The 19,381-nt window shown below is 41.3% G+C and overlaps 2 protein-coding genes across 2 annotated transcripts in view; both read left to right on the forward strand.

The window, feature by feature from the left end:
• Positions 1-7: 7 nt before the first annotated feature.
• LOC122767901 (SH3 and cysteine-rich domain-containing protein 3-like) lies at positions 8-8,121 on the forward strand. The gene is made up of 13 exons (XM_044023471.1): positions 8-430; positions 859-935; positions 1,525-1,603; positions 2,901-3,057; positions 3,150-3,247; positions 3,337-3,418; positions 3,589-3,686; positions 3,879-3,942; positions 4,239-4,288; positions 4,405-4,508; positions 4,602-4,653; positions 5,474-5,611; positions 7,548-8,121. Exons 2-13 carry the CDS (start codon positions 919-921, stop codon positions 7,644-7,646), a joined length of 1,038 nt encoding a protein of 345 aa, XP_043879406.1. The 5' UTR covers positions 8-430; positions 859-918; the 3' UTR covers positions 7,647-8,121.
• A 6,401-nt stretch (positions 8,122-14,522) lies between these two features.
• LOC122767590 (neurexophilin-4) overlaps positions 14,523-19,381 on the forward strand; it is a 106,710-nt gene continuing 101,851 nt past the window's right edge. The window contains exon 1 of the mRNA XM_044022948.1: positions 14,523-14,641. Within this exon, the coding sequence (XP_043878883.1) occupies positions 14,639-14,641 (3 nt within the window). The 5' untranslated portion in view covers positions 14,523-14,638. The remainder of the gene's footprint in view (positions 14,642-19,381) is intronic.

Here is a 19,381-nt window from a genome sequence, read left to right on the forward strand (position 1 = left end):
TTGGTGTCACGTGGTTTTGTTTGACTTGAATTAGGCCAGCTCCACCTCGATGGATGGACTGCATAAGGCATAATATGCTAACATTGCTCTTGACTGAGTGAGGGGAAGCAGAGCTCTTGGGGGGTTTTAACCTCTCCTCTGGGAGAGCTTCTCATCTTCACATCTTTTGAAGTGCTCAGCTGTCCCAAACAGTCAGTCACATGTGTGCACTCACTCACACACACATGCATACATACATAGGCAGGGCTGGGCTGGGTTGACCATTACTCATCCAAATCTCCCACCTGTTGGAGCCTCATTTGGAAAGTTGTAAAGGAACAACCAGGCTGGCAGAATAAGATGAACACAAACCCCAGGAAGCTGAAGACTGTTACGTTTATAAGATCCATGTCATTTTGAAGTGATTCAAGAAGTGGATTCAACATTCACGGTCAGTTGTTTTTATTTATGCATGTGCATGCATCCAGAATAAAGATGTCCCCTTCTTGAGTCTCTTTAAGTCCTTGCTGCCGGGCTGTTGAGTGTTAAATACACTTTTCCTATTCATGCCACTAATGGGGTTTATCAAATAGAGCAATCTCTAAATACTCTGCAGTGGACAAAGGAGTCGTGTTAAAACCTTGCAAGCTTTCAAGTTGTAGTTGAGTCCAACGTCCACTGAAAAAACAAAACAAATACCTGAAATAACATTTTTATTTAAGGAAAAACAAGAGGCACATCAACATGTTTGAGGTCAAGTGTCACAGCCCTGACAAAACTGTTGTTTATTATCATTAAATTACCAAATGACAGAGATTCCTGATCACTTTTTTAAAATGAAATAGATAATAATGATGCTGGTGTGTTTTCTGTCCACAGTGACATCTGCTGGTTGAATCCCAAGATCTGGAGGAACAAAGACAGGACTGACCGGACGGCATGGCTCATTATGATTCGTGAGTTCACTCTGCTCCTTCCCCTTAAACTCAGAAGGCCCTCGCGTGTTTGGCAGATAAAGTTTTGTATTATTTATTTATTTTTTTTTTTTTTTTGCACGAAATGTCTGTGTTCACTGTTTGAATCGTTCTCTAAAATAATTCGAAAGCAGCAAGAAATAATATGGAAGACGTTACAAGATAAAATTTATATTTTAATAGTATATATATATATATATATATATATATATATATAATTACATACCACTGACAATAATAATAATGAGAAGAAAATGAAAGAAAGTTGCCAGTTTGAATAGCAGTTTGTGGAGTTTGCACGTTCTCTTCTCCCCGTGTGCATGTGAGTTTCCTCTCACAGTCCAAAAACATGCCGAGGTTAATTGAACACTGTAAAATGACAGTAGGTGTGAACGTGAGAGAGAACGGTGGATTGTCTCTATTATGCCCTGCGATGGACTGGTGACCTGTCCAGAATGTGACCCCCACCCCCACAACCTTTCACCCTATGTCAGCTGGGATAAAGCGGTAGAAAATGAGTGAGATTTTTTTTTTGCTTTCTAACATTTTGTTTCCTTAACGACGACAACAGGTTGGACGACAAGGACTCTGTGGATTTTCATGACAACCCCCCCCTCCCTGATAATGTGGTGAAGGAGGAGGACAACATGGTGAGTCGCCACTCAACGTCCGACACCATGTGACACACGTGTTAAGGTTTACGTGTCAGATGTATTCTGGATTATCAGATTAAATTAATATAAATTCTCTCATAAAGTCTCTTGCATCTAAATTCAATATTTCTTGACCACTGTATTGGGGGAGCAGGAAGCTGTGAGACAGGAAACCCTCGACAACTCTGAATACGCCTTAAAAGTTAGGTTCGTAATGAGAGAAGAAAACATTTTGCACATGTTTCATCGTTTTCATTCATTTTACTGACCCACAGTTCAACAGAGAGTGTTTGTTCATATCAAGTGTGAGCTGATGCCTGCAGTCAGGTGTTGGGAGGGGGGACTAAAGCTTATTCAGGGATCTTTACAGCTAAATAGAGTTGCAGAGTAACAGCGGTGTAATGTGTGAACCGTCGCTGGTATTATCAGTTATTGTAGCGTAAATCCACAGCCTGACAGCCACAGGAGGCTTCTGCACTGCCAGTTGTTTTTGTTGCCTCTTTAGGACCTTTTTCTTGTTCGTAAACACTGACCCTGTCAGGACCAGTAGCAAAACCCTGGCCCTAATGGGGCGAAACAGAATTTCTGAGAGCGCTTAGGGCTAAGAATTGTGTTGGGGTTAGGGATTAACGGGTTATAGCTTTGTTGAGACTGTCCAAATGAATGGGAGTCAATGCAGAGTCATAAGAAGAATTGCTGCACAAGACTGTGTGTCTGCGTGTGTGTGTGCGTGTGTGTGTGTGTGCGTGTGCGTGTGGCTCTCTTTGACTAGTCACAATGTCGAGCTTTGTTACATCCAGTTGGGAATTCTGTTGTTCTCTGTTAAAGGCTATTTTCAGATCTGAGCCCTTTAAACCTGTTCCACCTGTGGTTTCTCTCTCTGTCACACACACACACACACACACAGTGAGAGAGAGAGAGAGAGAGTGTGAGTCCATAAAAGTCCAAAAATTCTCTTTGTGTTTCATGTGTTGCAGAATGTCAACAACAACAAAGAAAGACACACTAGCGCTGACAGCTCTGAAGCCATTATTCATGGTTCTGGCTGATATGATAGAGTTAGTGTGAAGACCAGACAGACTCTGTGACTCAGATCTCATGGTGGTTCAGTATTAATAGAAGTGTTTTTATATAAGATGGTGGGCGGTGCAGGGTAATAAAGAAACGAGCAGGAAACAATGCAGTGGAACGCCAGACCTGGCGCTTGTTGCTTCATTTAAAACATCCTGGCAGACACGACAGTGTTTAGTCACCAATTATTGATTTCTTTTTCTTTTTCTCCTTCAATCTCCAGGTCTACTTCATCTACGACGAGGAGGTAGAAGAGGAGGAGAGGGAGGAGCCTCCTCCCTCAGAGCCAGTGAAACCAGTCAATGACAGACCTCACAAGTTCAAAGACCACTACTGCAAGAAACCCAAATTCTGTGACGTCTGCGCTCGCATGATCGTCTGTATGCTCCTCTTTAATCTTCCTACTGTACTTTAGTAGCACGTCGACCTCAAGTCAGACACTTGACTTTGCTTTGTTTTCTGTCTTCTTTAGTAAACAACAAGTTTGCATTGCGATGTAAAAACTGCAAAACCAGCATCCACCACCAGTGTCAGTCCTATGTGGAGTTCCAGAGGTGTTTTGGCAAAATTGTGAGATTTGTGTTGCACACGGTAACATTCGTTGATCATATTTCTGATGTTCTATTTTGTGTATGTCTGAGTCTGTTTTCTCATTTCAGCCTCCAGGCTTCCGAAGAGCATACAGTTCTCCTCTGTACAGCAGTCAGCAGAACGCCACCGTCTCACAGCTGCTGCCCTTTTGTGAGTCCCTGCGTCAATGACCATCACCACTATTACCCGAAAGGAAACTAATTCCATTCCAGATATAAATAACAAAAATAGAGTAAATGTTTGATGTTGACACATATTTATTCTTCTTATCCACGGCCGTGTTTTCTCCGTTCACTGACCGATGACGTGTTGATTGACAGCACAGTCGAACCGCACTGACCCAGTGTTTGAGACTCTGAGGATCGGTGTGATCATGGCCAACAAGGAGCGCAAGAAAGGCTCCGAGGACAAGAAGAACGTAAGTGATCCGACGGCGGTGTCGTAGAATGCAGACTCACTGTATTTCATCCAGAATTATCACTTTCTTTACTTCTGTTTTTTTTTAATGACCTTTTTATTCAGTGCTTGTACAATTCAGTATGTGAACACTGTTACCGTGAAGGCTGAACCGGTGTGTGACTCTTGTTGTTGTTGTTCCTGCATTGTCCAGATGATGATGATGATGGAGGAAGATGAGTCACAGCCCAAACAAGAGGACGAGGGAGGTGAAGGAAGTGAGTGCATGCCGAACACTAAGTGTCAGCACTAAAGGAGAAGACAAATGAGAGCAGTTACGCTGGGACCTTTGCTGCTTAGTGTCTCCGCGTCGTCTGTCTCTCTTTAAAGTTCTAGTGTGCGACATTTAGGGAGCGTTTATTGACAGAAGTATTTTTCTTTTTCTTTTTTTTTTGTTCTCTGCAGTCTTATCAATTTTTCACGTCAAATCTGACTTTATATTTCAGACATGACCTGACTAAGATCCCCATTGTTTTCTTTGTTGTTGTTGTTGTTGTTGTTGTTTTTGTGCCAGCGAACACAGAAGGAGACAAAAAGGGTGAGAAAGCGCCTGCTGATGACAAGGTCAGAGCGTGTGGGGATGAATTAAGTCAATGAAAAATGTAGAATTATGGCAGTAAATGTAACAGAGATGATTCTGACAAAGACATGAGATGATTTTTATCTTTGGGATTTTCCAGAGTAAAAAGCCTCAGCCGGGAAAGATTGGCGTCTTCAGTCAGTCGTTCTACTACCTGGCCCTCTATCGCTTTAAGGCCATCGAGAAGGACGACCTGGATGTGCAGTAAGTAACGCTAATCTGTGTCGCACGCACCCAACCGGTGTCATTATTTCATATTTAAATATTTCCGAGCTCATGCACCATTTTATTCCTCAGTGCCGGGGACCGCATCACCGTGATAGACGACTCCAATGAGGAGTGGTGGAGGGTGAGTCGTGTTATATACATATTTGAGTATATTCAAAGTCATTTTATTATTTTTTATATATCTATATATCTATATATATATCTATATATATATATGTATATATATATATGTATATATATATATATATATATAAATGTATTATTCAGTTCATTCGGTTTTGGTCATTACCTGCTTTTGCCGTTAGAGTGTGTCGACTTTAACTTCTAAGTCAGGCTCTAAAGGGCATTGTTAAAATAATGTAGCTGTGAAAAATCAGAGCGTCAATGACAAACAAAGGCGTTTAACGTTGTTGTAAGTTTCCCCTGGAAAGTTTCCCTACACTCTGTGTTTTTATAGCGTGAATTCCTTCCAATGCACCTTCATCGAAGAAAGTGGGACGTCCAAATATCTTCAAGTTGTCTTTGTCAGGATTCTTTCAAAATAGTCAGATTCTAAAGTGTTTAAGAGCGTTTAGGTTCGGTGTAACTTCTTATATGGACATCCTGGGGTGTGTATTTATAGGTCACATATTCAGGATTTGTTATTCTGTCTTATGTTGTTGAGTCACAGTTATGATTAATTTTTATATGGCATTTTTAGTAGTGATATTGCACTATATCCTTATAACCTCTGTATATATTATGTCTGTCTGTCTGTCTGTCTGTCTGTCTGTCTGTCTGTCTGTCTGTCTATCTATCTATCTATCTATCTATCTATCTATCTATCTCTCTATCTCTCTATCTCTCTATCTATCTATCCATCTATCTCTCTACGTTTTACCATAGTCATGGGAAATGAGTAATGCTCTGTGTTGTAAGGGTTAAAGCTTTTCTTCTGCCAGGGGAAGATTGGTGAGAGGACAGGATTCATACCTGCCAACTACATCATCCGAGTGCGAGCAGGAGAGAGAGTCTACAAGGTGACGCGCTCCTTTGTGGGCAACAGAGAGATGGGCCAGATCACTCTGAAGAAGGACCAGGTTAACACACACACACACACACACACACACACACACACACGCGGAGGAAGTATCCCCTCGTGCACTTTAAAGCAGTGATTGGCACCTGGTTACCAAATAAATGAGCTGACGTTTTTCCAGCCTTTTACTTAACATTTATTAACATAGTACACCGCGGAGCCCCAAGAGTGAGCTATAGACCATAATTAAAAAAAGTGAATGTAGTATTTAAGGATATATAAAAAAACAATTCAGTTTGAATGGAAGTGTGTGAGTAAATGAGCCTACTTTTCTACTGGATTTATAACACCAGTAAACGTTTGTTTCTGTGAGGAGTTCATGCTCTTCGGTGTTTTCTTCTCAGTGGCACGTGATGTCAATTTTGTAAATGATGTTCCTGGTTAGAGGAAAACAGACTGGCGTGATTGACAGCTGCTATCGTCCAATACGAGCCGGGTTGCAGGTCACGTCAATTTCACACGCTCGCTGTTTCTGCCACAATAATCCACGACACATGGACGCTTTACTCATGAAGAAAGACATATTCTGTTTTCAAAGAAGATCTATAAATGCAGAAAAAGGCTGAACACTGCACATTATGCACAATGGCTGTAATAAAGAATCAGATATCTCTTTAGATGAATAAACTGTTATTCTATTCTATACACCAGTGATTTCAAAGAAGTAGCAGTCCATATGGCGCAGTTAATTATTTAAATGCAGTCTTCATGTGTCCTGGCGCGATTATAAAAGACTTGAAATAGACACGTCTATATTAAGACACAAACACACACACCATATACAGAAATAGACACACTCACGCACACAAGCATGCGTCACGTTGACACGCGGAGACAAGTGTTAGTAGTTCCAGCAATTTGTGTCCGGTCCTGATTTGATGATTTCAACCTTCGCAGCTGTTCATCTTTTAACCCCCGCTGCAGTAAATGAACCCCAACTCCAACTTTAAATTCTTATTCCCCTCGTAAAAAGTCGTGGAAACTGTTCAGGAGCGCATACCGGTGTCTGGGACTGTCTTTGGAAAGGTCACTGGCGTGTCAACAAGCACGTTTGAACCCTGACCTAAAGGTGTTAGATCCTTTTGTTTGTTCATACTGTTAAATATAATCTGAGACGATGAAACCAACACACAATCTCAACTTGACGCACTCACTTCTATCTGTTGGGGTCAAATCTTTTTTCATGATCTGCCTTTAATCCCTAAATGACCGAACTGTGTGTGTCATGTGTTGTTTGTGAGCATTTCAAGCCTTTATCGCTGACGACGCCATAGTTACGCGACGGTTTGGATTATCGGAAAAATTCCAGTGGTTTTCCAGAAGTTGCAAGACGGAGATAACATGTGGTTATTATGGTCATTTCACTCGCGCTGTTTCAGGAAGCCAGCGAATCAGCGTCTTTGACGCCAGAGAGGAGAGAGCGGGAAGAACACCTGTACATAGTTTCCATTTTTTTTGCCTGTTTTTGCACATTGAGAGACAAAGACTCAAAAAACATTTATTATAAATATGTTTCATACTGTTCCAGTTTCAAATTTAACACGCAAAGTCTGCAGCGTTCTTCTGAATAAACCTTTTAGTTTTCAGTATTTTAACATGTAATAAATTGAAAATAATTGCCAGATGTTGTTATTCTGGAAAAAAAAAATGGACAAAAGCAATTACTCACAGGACATTTTCTGGTCCTTTTATGGTTAAAATAAGCAATAAATAGTCCAGACGGACATTTTGATGGTTAGGTGTTAAAGGGTTAAACACTGATATTTATTTATACATTCTGATTAAATGGATTTGGTTTCACTGAGATTGTGCTATTTATTGGATGTTGAATTTCACAGTGTTTTTCAATCACTGACACGACTCATCCACATAAACACATTTTGAGAAGCTGTTTGCCGTGTGTGTGTGTGTGTGTGCGTGTGTGTGTGTCTCTACAGATCGTGGTGAAGAAGGGTGACGAGGTGAACGGCTACCTGAAGGTCAGTACGGGACGCAAGCTCGGCTTCTTCCCCGCCAACCTGCTGCAGGAGATCTGAGGAGGACAGACCTCCTGCCAGCTCTCATCTCAGCGCCATCGCCCGCTGTAACGACACACGCAATATCAATATTATCACAGGAATATATCACTTACTGAGTGTGTAGAGTCAGAACAAACGAGGATAATCCTTCCATGTCTCCACCACCAAATGTTTTGGGCCGACGAACAAAGACCTGCATGCGTTTGGACTCTGAACAGTAAGGCATCGGTGCAAACCAACGTACGAACCACCACACTGCAACCAGCACTTCTGCCACTTTAATCCAGTCTCTCTGTGCTCACGCTGACTTTCTGATTGTAACGTTTAAAGAGGGTTATGACTGTAATGAACCAGGTTAAAAACCTGTCTGAAGTCGTTGTTTTTCCACCTCATACAAAAGAAGAGAGTAACATGATTAATACATGTAATGTGTGTGTTTGGGGACATTTCCTGTGTATGAAAAGATTAAACATTATTACTCGTCTTCTTTTCACTTCCTGTGTGCCTTTATTTAACATCATATCGTAACAGCAGTAGAAAGGTTTCTTTGATAAAAGTGGTGTGTGCGCACATAGTTACTGGTGTCATTCAGTGCTAAGCTAAGAATGTGTGCACCTCCTTTCATGTCGGGGGAGCAAATGAGGTGAGACTCAGCTGAGATGGAGACATCTTCAGGACACTGAAAGGATGCACAGCTATTTTCTGTATGTGGCTGCAGTGCAATTATCCAAAGCAGCTGTACATGGAGAGGGAGATCGGGAATGCGGGGAATGGCATCTGTAAGTCCGCGGAGACATTCCAGGGTTGTAAACAGGCCTGAATATCTTGGCTGGCACCCAGACAGACTGAAGCAGTTTTGTCTTCATCCTTTATTTTCACTTCAGATTGTCCCCTGATCACCATTCGTAAAGAATCCTTCGCTTCTTTCTTCTCCTTTTGCTTGTTCTAAATCCTTGGTTTAGTCATTCAGCACGTGTCTCTTCCACTCGCTCAGACACAGAAAACTCCACATTCAGATGCAGATGATGACATGTCTGCTCACGCCCTCCTTCCTCTTCTGTTGTCTGTCAGAGGAAAGGCCCGTGCAGGTAACCGTGCCAGGCTTCAGCGGCCTTGTGATTGGACGACAGATCACCCCTTCATACACGGGTCACTTCCTCCCGAGAAACAGGCTCCGCTTCACGCCGCACTGGACCAAAGGACCGCGTCGAGGATATCACAGCTGCCATGTTGTCATTCCTGACCTCTTGAACCTGCCACTCCAGGGAGGCAGGATGGTGATTGTTGGTTTGTGAGGGTGGAGGATTTTATATATATGAGAGGGCAAGGACATGGTGGGGGTGACAGAGCTGTGGAGTTTTACTTTCACTGGGGGATGCCAAATTTAAGTAATACTTTGCATTTAGCTTTGTTTTACTAGAATAGAGGTAGCATTTTTGAAAAATTGTGTTTCTTTTTTTTTTTGTTACATGCCCACCAGTGACACTTCCTGGTCCTGTTAGCGTAACTATTAGCAAAGATGGCGGACACTGTTTACATTCTGGGAATGAGGTCCCGCCCCCTACGAGTGGGTCTAAAAAGTGCAGAATTAGCGTTGCAGTTTCGAGGAATAAGTGTCACTGGTGGGCACGGAACAAAGAAAAGAATGAAGATATTTCTCCACTCAGGGGAAACTGAGGTTAGGAAGCACAATTTTTCAAAAATACTCCCCCTATTCCAGTAATACAAAGCTACATGCAAATCTGTGAAGTATTCCTTTAAGAGCCAAACATCACAGTGCAGGAAAACTCTTATTTTGGACCTATGATTTTCATGTGTTTGCTTTAATTAATATCAATCAAAGGACTCGAGTAAACAAAAAGGACTTCTTACACTCAGAACTCAGTTAACGATGTGTGACTTAACATGCATGCATTCTTTACTTTTGACCTCAAAAGCAAAGTTTGGATGGGCTCGTTTCCATGGCAACTGAAGTTAAGCCCGTATGTGTAATGTGATACGTAATGTATGTTATATGTTTTTCTTTTCGTGTCTGATCTTTATATAATATGTGACTTATCATGCATGTTGAGCTTCATTCTTCACTTTTGACCTAAAATGAGCTTGTTTCCATGGCAACTTAAGTTGCTGAACACGATGGTGACTGTGTGACATGGTCAAAAACCAAACCAGAGTACCCTTAGCTTGACTTGTGATTGTCTGGTCATCAATCAGCTGATGAGCTAACAAAAAAACAGTGTGAAACAAGACTTTTAAAAAAGTGTTGACCAAATGACCAAAAAGCAAATTTAACCTCTGCTGGGAAAACATTTGTTGGGGATGAAGATTTAATGATTTTACTTGAACTCAAGTGCTGGAAAAGGTTATCAGACACTGAATTTGATGGTCTGTGTATACGCTTTCAACAAGAGCTCAGTGAAACAAAAAAACTGACCACGGACAGTGAAATGCTACATTTAATATATATATATATACATGTGTGTATATATATATATATATATATACATATGTATATATACACATATATATATACATATATATATATACACACACATATATATAATTCATATAATATATAATCTAATTCTGTGAGTGGATGGTTGTGTGTCTATGTGTGGCCCTGTGATGGACTCTCGATGTCTCCAGGATGTCCCCCCGCCTATCACCCTATGTCAGCTGGGATTGGCACAGCTCCCCCCCCCAGGACCCTCATGTGGAGGATAAAGCAGTAGAAGATGGATGGATGTTCTGATTCTTACATTCTTAATTAAACCTCTGCACTAAAACACACTTGTACATGTAAAGGTGATTTCACCCAACAGAGGTCCCCGTTGCACCAAATATAAAGCAACACGTACTCTTCTTCTCAATGAACCAACTTGGCACACAAGAGGAGGACAGTATGTATTTAGTGTGAATAACAGCTGCGGAGCTGATGTATAACCTGTCTGAGCCAAGCATTAGCACACCTGCGACTGTGAAAAACAACAGGAGGTGTGAGTGAGTCTATACCATGTGAGCAGAAATAACTTTGCAGAGGTGCCAGAGTGTACATTTATAATACTCTTCACAGGGTTCAAACAATGTGGTTCAGTAACTGTGAATCCAGTGACCACATGATTGTTCTACAAGTTCCACAATCCACGTCTCCTTAATTTGGGAGTTGGAGGTGTCAAGTATCACACCCCTGGGTACAGTCTGAGGCTGCACACGACTCGTCACCTCGACGGAAGCATCCCTGAACGTGTGATATGTCATTTGCAACACGTGCTGCCGGTGGAGCGGCACGGAGAAGTGAAAGATCTTTGTGAAAATGTCCCCCGCACATGCAGATGTCACCTCATTGACCCGTCCGTCATGTTCTCAATCACATTTACAGCCAGTCAGAGATCAAAATCAATCTTTCCTCCAGTGAGGAAAACATAAAAACATGAAACTATGTTAGAAATCCTCTTTGCCAAGCAGAGAATCTATTGATTTTTGGAGAAAGTTCTTTTTCCAAGGACCAATACTAATGCTGCCTCTAAGCACCACAGCATTTTAGGCCTTTCCCAAAGATTTTGGACTATTTTTAGAATTCTTTTTTTTTTTTTTACCCTTTTTGTCTGTTTGTTTTTGCAGCTTGACACTTAGAACACAGCGTATTTGGCTGTTTCTTTTTCATTTTCACCAACTAAATAAACACACCTGAGCAAAAAGTACTCAAAATGTTTAAAATCGGATTGAATTTGTGAAATATGGAAAAACTTGGCTCGTTTTTATGAACAAAAATAATCAGTACATCTTGTACTTCATACAAAAATAAATATGAAGTACTTTTACTGTATGCTTTTTGAGTAATCCGGGCTCAAATTTCACTTGTTGCAACAAAAAATGGGGTAATCATCAATTTCTGAAGAAATATAAATTATAAAACCTCTTTTTTCATTAGTAGTTTAGGATTTCACTTTCATTGGAATCAGTTCCTCTTGTACTTCAGTATGAAGAACTTTTACTTTTACTTTTTGAGTAATCCAGGGTCAAGTTCACTTTTTGCAACAAAAATGTGGGTAAATGCTGTATAAGATGAATCATAACTTTAACTCAACAACACATTGTTGCATAAAAGCCTAAATAAGTGACCTATAAACACACAGCCGCAGGATGTCCAAATAAGGAGTTGTGCATTATTCCCCTGGCAAGAAAAAGGGTGCACGTGTGGCACAGATCCATGCAGTGTGAGTATATATATACATATACTGTATTTATATGTATATATATATATATATACATATATGTATATATGAATTTGGTGTGTAGAAAATGAAACAAATAACAAAAAAGTATGATAAATTAAATAATAATCATTAGAGTCACCTTATCTCTCGCTCCATCTTAATCTAATTTCACTATACCAGTGTGTGAAGTATATGTGAGGAAGATTGGGAATAAAAATCTCCCTCCTGCGAACAGTCAGTCGCTGACTTTAAGGTTGGTGATAATGGTATTTTCTCAGGTGATACTTGGTTTAATTGTTTTATGTGCCCCATTATTCACCGAGGTGCCACCGTTCAGCCATCTAATCTGATTTGTGCAAATATGAATCGCCATGACTCAATCTACAATCTTGTGAGATTCCAAATTTAAAAAAAAAAGTGAAAATGTAATGAGGTGGTGTGACTTGACGGGGCGCGTAACGGGGTGGGAACTATAGTTTCCTGTGTGTTCCAGCTCTTATATGTGAAGACAGAGACAGCCTGTTAGCACAGCACAATGCATAGATGTCTCTCTGATGTGCATGTGCGTGTGTTTTTCCACTTCTGTCCATCTGTGTGAGGGAAAAGGACAGAAAGTGACAGAAAGAGACTGAAAGTGACTGAAAGTGCTGATGTGTGTGTGCAAAGATGATGATGACACACTCACACACACACACACACACACACACACACACTGAGAGGAAAACAGTTTTACTGACTGAGGCCCTGAGAGAGAAAGTGAGAGTGAGAAAGTGAGGGAGGGCGAGCGGGGAGGTAAGGCTGGAGAGGAAGCTGCAGGGTTGGAACCAATTAGACCAGGAGAGGCTCCCTCCACCTGCACCGCCAGTCCCCCGGGGGAGAGCCCCGGTGACAAGATGAGGGATCATCATCATTATCATTATTTATTTGCTAAGCAGAGGCCGACTCTGGGGCCAATCGTAATAGGATTCACGAATTACAATGAGTGTCTTGCTCGTGGGGCAGGTAGGATGTAGGTTGGAGGAGGCGGGCGGGTTAATGTATGGATAAAAGTGAGCATATATTTGGAAACATCAACAGCAAATACAAACCCGGCTTGTGTGAAACTAAATCTCTTTTAATAAATCGTATAGGCTTCCGATCAGTCGTCAATGATGTATGTGGTGTCGTGTACAGTAGTTTGGAAACGCTGTGTTCAGAAGTTCAGTCGAAGCTGACTCCTCTGACACTGAATTCACTTAAGAAGCACAGACGTCACGGCTCTGTAGCATGTCAATCAAAAAGACACTGTCTTCACTTTTCCTTATTAACACATTTCTTTCTTTAGTAGTTTAAATTTCCCTTTCTCAAGCATGTCGGGAAACTACGGTGGCCTTAGAGTAACAGGAAGGATGTAATCACTCGTCCACTTCCTCTCTCTCTGCTGTTTCCTTCTTCTTTGCCCATTCCTAAAGTACATACTGTATAAGCGGCTTCTTCTAAAGCCACGTCCAGATCTTTTTCTTTGTCGTTTCTAAAAAAGAGATTGCCGTAAAGACGTCATCGACGCCATCGTAGGACTCTAAACGCTGTAGTATCTTTGCCAGGACTGTAAGTTGTGCTGTAATGTTACAACGTAAACAGACAATGGCGTTGTAAACATTAGATATAATAACACAAACGTTAGAACAGTATCTCTGATTTTCTCCAAGTATCACAGGGAGCCCGCGTACCAAGTTTGAGAACCATGGGTATAGATGATCGATAGATAGACAGATAGATAGATAGATGATAGATAGATAGATAGATAGATAGATAGATGATAGATAGATAGATAGATAGATAGATAGAAAAAAAACAGTGGTCCTCTTTATGTCCCTTAGGGGATTTAAAAAAGAAAGATGTTAAGTAATGTGACGTTTGTATGGGGGCGGGTCCCTGGACCATGACGTCATCGTTTCCCCCGCACTCAAACGTCAACAGGAAATAACTTTTTTTTTTAAAGTGCGGCGGATGAATTATCAGATGAGTTAGTGTTGCGTGTTCGCAGCAGAAACACTTTGTGAAAACACCGTGGAGCGTTTCAGCTTACTGAGGTTGCCAGGTCCGCGATTTTACCGGAACAGCACATTTTGCTGAAGGAGCAAATACAGCGAAATGCAGCGAGGGAAACAACAAGCCACACTGGAAATTGTAAAAAAAAAAAAAAAAGGAATAAAGTTCCAGTTGAAGGAGTTTTAGGGTTCATTAATCTCCAAGATAAACAGGTAGTCAAACATGTATAAATACTTCTAATGTTGTGATTTATCCACATAAACAACATCAGCACGTTCACAGAGCTACAGCATGTTTCACTAAAGATAATATCAGTGTGTAAAAGCCATTCCCTGATTAAATAACTAGAATTATTTGTAGATGTTACAACTTGTCAAAACATTAAAAATGACAGTAACGCTTTCAGAACTGTGTGTCCGTGTGTTCAGATGTGAGTTCTGGTTGTGGGGTGTTTTTTTTGGTCTTGTTTTGGTGCAGTTGGGCTGGTGTTGATTGAAGTAAAAAAAACAAAACAAAACATTATAATGTTGTATAGTTTGAGCTATAACATGAGCCCAGGGTGCATGTTTTGGATGAAATGTAGCCTGTATAATGAGCTATGTATTCAAGTCACATCTAAAACAAACACAAACATTTTCTTTACACAGATCCTGTTCCTGTAAATGTGGACGCTCTGAGACCATGTGTGACTGCAGTGACTTAAAGGATATCGACTGAAGATGACTAAGCAGGACCACTTCACAAATCCTCTTCTTTGCTGAAATGGTGAGTCAATGATCACACTTTCATTTCAACAGTGAAGTTTCCTTTTGCTTTTCCTTGTGCTGAAGCAAAGATGCTCAGCTGTTGATCTACTGCTGCCTCCATCAGTATAACGTCAAATGTGTAATGTTGTGATTATGGTGTTTGAAATCCTGTTTGACAAAGTGACACAAACAGAGGCAGCAGGAGACCAGCAGCACCTGTGTCTCTGCAGATTTTCTTTGGCGTGGGAGAGTGAGTGGTTTACAAACTCAAGTATCCAGTAAGAACAGGCTGTCTATGATGAGATAAAACATAGTCTTAAGATATTGTAGACTTGAACATTTTGTCTAAACCCCAGCAACTCGTATAGTTCAACTGCATAGACAATCAATAACCCAACTTGGAAAAAGAAGTTATTTCTGCAATGAAAAGGACAAATGAGCCGTGTGAGTTTGTGATCCCAAGGTAGCACATCCTGAATAATAGAAAGAAATACTCACATGGCTCACATCGCACACAAAGCCTTTATCAGAGCGTCCGTAATGCTGGGCACTCCAATCCAACTTTATTTATAAAGCACTTTAAAGACAACACGGTTGGCCCAAGTGCGGTACACAGACATGACAAATAAAAATGTGAAAAAAAAACAATAAAATAAAGTAAAAGCTAACATCTCAAACTGAGTTAAAAGCCAAAGAGAAACAAAAAGTGTTTTAAGAGAGGATTTAAAAACAGGAAGTGAGCAGTCCCGCCAAAACTAACTCATTCCACAGTTTTTGGAGCAGCGACTGAAAATGCAACCTCTGAGTTTCCTCTTAGTCTTAGGGACAACTAACAGTCACCGATTTTCCGAATGGGAGCGTGAGGGAGGGTACGACTGAAGCAGGTCTGAGAGATACTGTGAAGACATTAATAAAACAAATAAAAGAATTTTAACTCTGATAATCTTGACTCAATAAACATTTTAAACTGAAATCATCAATCGGTCCATTTGGTGTCATTTGAGCCAGTTTTTCCTCAAAAGATCGCCTCCACAGTCTTCTTAATCCCTTCAGCTGTGGACGTTTTCTGCCCTTGTGTTTTGTGGCAAGTTGAACCTGCACAGTATTCCGAACGCTCTGATAAAGGCCACATGTCAAAACACGTACGCGCTTGTTTGTATTGTGAGTATTTTGTCCCACTCCCACTTTTTTTTATTCCGGATGTGCTACCTCTTTAGTAATGGTTTATTTTTACACACTGTTTTTACAACTGTCATTAAATGGGAATCTGTGATTAATTTTCACCGCGCAAACTGTGGCTGCTACAGTTGTGAAATTGTTGTTGTATTACATCATTTAAGAATAGTGTAATACGATAAAAGGCTACAATGATGGTGTGTGTGTGTGTGTGTGTGTGTGTGTGTGTGATACTGCACCTGTTACTGCAGTGGAAATGAAAAAAAAAAAGTAATGTCAGAGATCACGGTTAGATTTAATCTCCCTGAATGCAAATGAGCAAAAGCACAAGAGGATAATGACACAATTAAATTATGTCTTTGTCGAAGTTATGCCTATAATGAGCTCGTCTCAGTGTGTGTGTGAGTGTGTGTGAGTGTGTGTGAGTGTAACTATGATCAATGTGTGTCCTTGTTCTTGCACACAGAGGTTGGTTTGCATCGGGTAAAGCAATTTCTCTCCGTGTGTCTACTTGTGTTTGTTGCCGCTTCAGGACCTTTATCTGGCATAAACACTGACCTTGTCAGGACCACTAGTCCTCATGGAGACCAAAACCTGGTCCTCATGAGGCAGAACATCCTTTTTTTAAAAGAACTGGTTTTGTTTAGGAGCAAGATTTGAATTGTGGTTACTAGGTTAAGGTTCGGGTTCGACATTAACCGATTAGGGTTAAGGTTAGAGATAAAGCTTTGAAAGGAAATCATTGCAGTCCTGAGAAGAGCAGCTGTGCAAACGTACGTGTGTGTGTTTGCACGCGTGCACCGTGTGTGTGTGTGTGTGTGTGTGTGTGTCTGCCTGTGATTCAGGTGTTGTGGAAGAGTGACTATAGTTAGTCCATAACTCATGATGCTCTCCATTCAGAGGACACCTTAGGGCCCGCATTACACCCAGTGAGACTCAATCACAGCCTACACTAAATCGATAATCCTGGAGAGAGTTGGTGGGAGGGAGAGAGAGAGAAAAAGATGGCGAGAAAGTGGCTGGGGAGAGAGGGGGAAAGAATGAGAGGAGGAGAAGAGAAAAGGAGACAGAAACTCAGCAGAAGGTGGTGGTGGGGAGACGGGAGAGAGGGGGAGAGCGGGGCGAGGATCTTACAATGAAAGATGAGGGCTGGATTTCCCACAAACTCCCAAAGGGCCCTTTGCTGACTGTGTTCTTCTCAGAGGATGAGAGGACATTGTTGAGGTGAGAGGAGTGAAGAAGAGGGGGAGAAGAAAGAGAGGAAGGAGAGAATGACTGAAACGGGATGAGACCGTGTAGAATGACAACATGTAAAGACACAATAAAGCCACACGGTGTCTTATGAGCGCAGACCGACGCACTTTTCAGAGTGAGGTGATCTTATTTCGTACGGACTAAGCGTATTAAAGGGATAGTTTGAAAACCAAGCTCTCGCTGAAAACATGCCTATACGGGGACATAGTGGGGATATAAGCAAAACTAATTTAGACCATGTAACATAATATAATATATCTACAATACCTTTGCTGTATATTTCACCATTAGACACCGACGTCCATGGAGAAAATGAGCAATTTACAACACAGGAGTTGTCGATCTGGGTACACGGTTGGTGTAGTGGTCAGCACTCGTGCCTAGCACGGAGACCTGGGTTCGTCACCCAGTCGGAAAAAGGGCCTTTCTGGAGTTTGCATGTTCCCCCTGTGTGTGTGTGTGTGTGGCCTTATGTAAATGATGAAGTGGTAGAAGATGAGTGAGTGAGAGTCTGCGTGCAACAGTATTATTTCAAATGTGTAATGTTGTGATTATATCGTGTTTGAAATCATGTTTGGACAAAGTGACACAGACTTACCAAACAAGGCAGCTCCTGTGTGTGTGCAAGCTAAAACAAATATCACAAAGATGTTCTCTGTGGACTTTGGACTGGGGGAGTCAGCAGTTTACAAACCTGACTATCCAGTTAGAAAATGCTGTATAATAAGATAAAAAAAAAATTGTCTAATTGAAGACAATTTGGTGCCTAAATGTACTGGGTAAAATAATCATTTTGGAAGCTCAGTTGTGTCTAATTAGATTTGTGGGATTTCGTTGTTATAGGAGAGTGTACAGTGACTTTTTTTCATTTATTTTTTCTTCTTTATTTTATTTTATTTTATTTTATTTTTTTAGAAAAAGTACAAGAACCAGAGGGAATAAAAGCTGTGTTGAAATTCGATCAGCGCACTGGTGGGAGCTTGCAGGACACTCTCTGTAAATATCTGTGGTCCCAACAGGGCAACATCAACAGGCCGGCTCATGTATGTGCAGCAGAAAATCTCCGTCTGTAGCTCTCCCCTTTTTTCTCGCTGCATTTGTCCCTCTCTCGATCACCCCTGGGCTCTGTCTCTTCACGCTCACTTCCTCATTCACTTTCAGTCACACCCTCTGACTCTCATTCTTGCACCTCCTGGTCTCTTCAGCTCTCTCCCTCCCCTCCCCGCCCCTCCCTCCCTCCCTCTCTCTCTGAGGCATCACAGTGTTTGGGCTCCCTCTCTTATATCTCCTCTCTCTCTCTGTTTCTCTCGCTACAACTTGCTGTTGTTTTTGAGTGATGTGCGGCTGATGGCGAATGCTGGGCGATGACAGATGGATGTGACAAGCAGATGGTTTTGCTTGTCGTCTCTTTAATCACACAAATTCAGTCAACCATGAAGTTGAAGCTCTGTCTTGTCAATGCAACACAAAGTGGAGACAAATTTATCCAGCAAGCCGGAGCTTTTGCAAAAGATAATGTTGAGGCATTCGCGAAGAGGAGGAGGAGGAGGAGGAGCCTGCGTGTAAACGGGGGTCTTCATTTGGAAGTTGGCTCAGTTTGGATGATGGCTGTTTGGTGGCACAGCAGAGATGTTGAACTTACTAATTTGACGGCTATGATGATGTCAAGTTGGGCAAAAGTAGCATTAATAATAGGGATGGGATTAAAAAATATCCGTAGCTACACTGGTTCAACAACGCTTCACACACTGATGTCTGATCAGTTTATTTCTCGTTCTTCAAACACTTTGGACACTTTGGAAAACTACAAAATAAAAACGTAAAGGTATGAGTGTCCATCTCTGTCTCTCAAAGGCAGATGTTCACAGTTCACTTGTTTTATCGTAACACACATGCGATTAAATGACAACAACACACACTGCTACTTGTTTATGACGTCACCATGACATCATAACGGCACTTAACCCTTCTGTGACCATCCTGTCCTCGGTGTACTTCAAAAAGCTTTGGACTGCCAGCTGATGTTGGCACAGCGACCCTCGTGTGGAGGTTGAAGCAGTAGAAGATGGATGGATGGGCACCGTAAAGCAGAGAATAGAGCTTTGTTCTGCGGAACGACCATCCAATAGACAAGATAGACACAGACAAGATTCGCCAGCGCGTCACATGTTTGGGGCGTCAGCTTCTCAGTACCGTAATTCCTAAACAGTTGAATAACTGCCAGATATCGAAAGTGAAAGTTATCTTGGGGAAAGGAACTCACTCACTGAACATTTTTTGACAATTCTACAGCCATAAACTCAAAATAAATCCAGGCAGCCTGAACATC

This window comes from Solea senegalensis, linkage group LG4 (genome assembly GCF_019176455.1).
Source record: "Solea senegalensis isolate Sse05_10M linkage group LG4, IFAPA_SoseM_1, whole genome shotgun sequence".
Classification (NCBI taxonomy): Eukaryota; Metazoa; Chordata; class Actinopteri; order Pleuronectiformes; family Soleidae; genus Solea; species Solea senegalensis.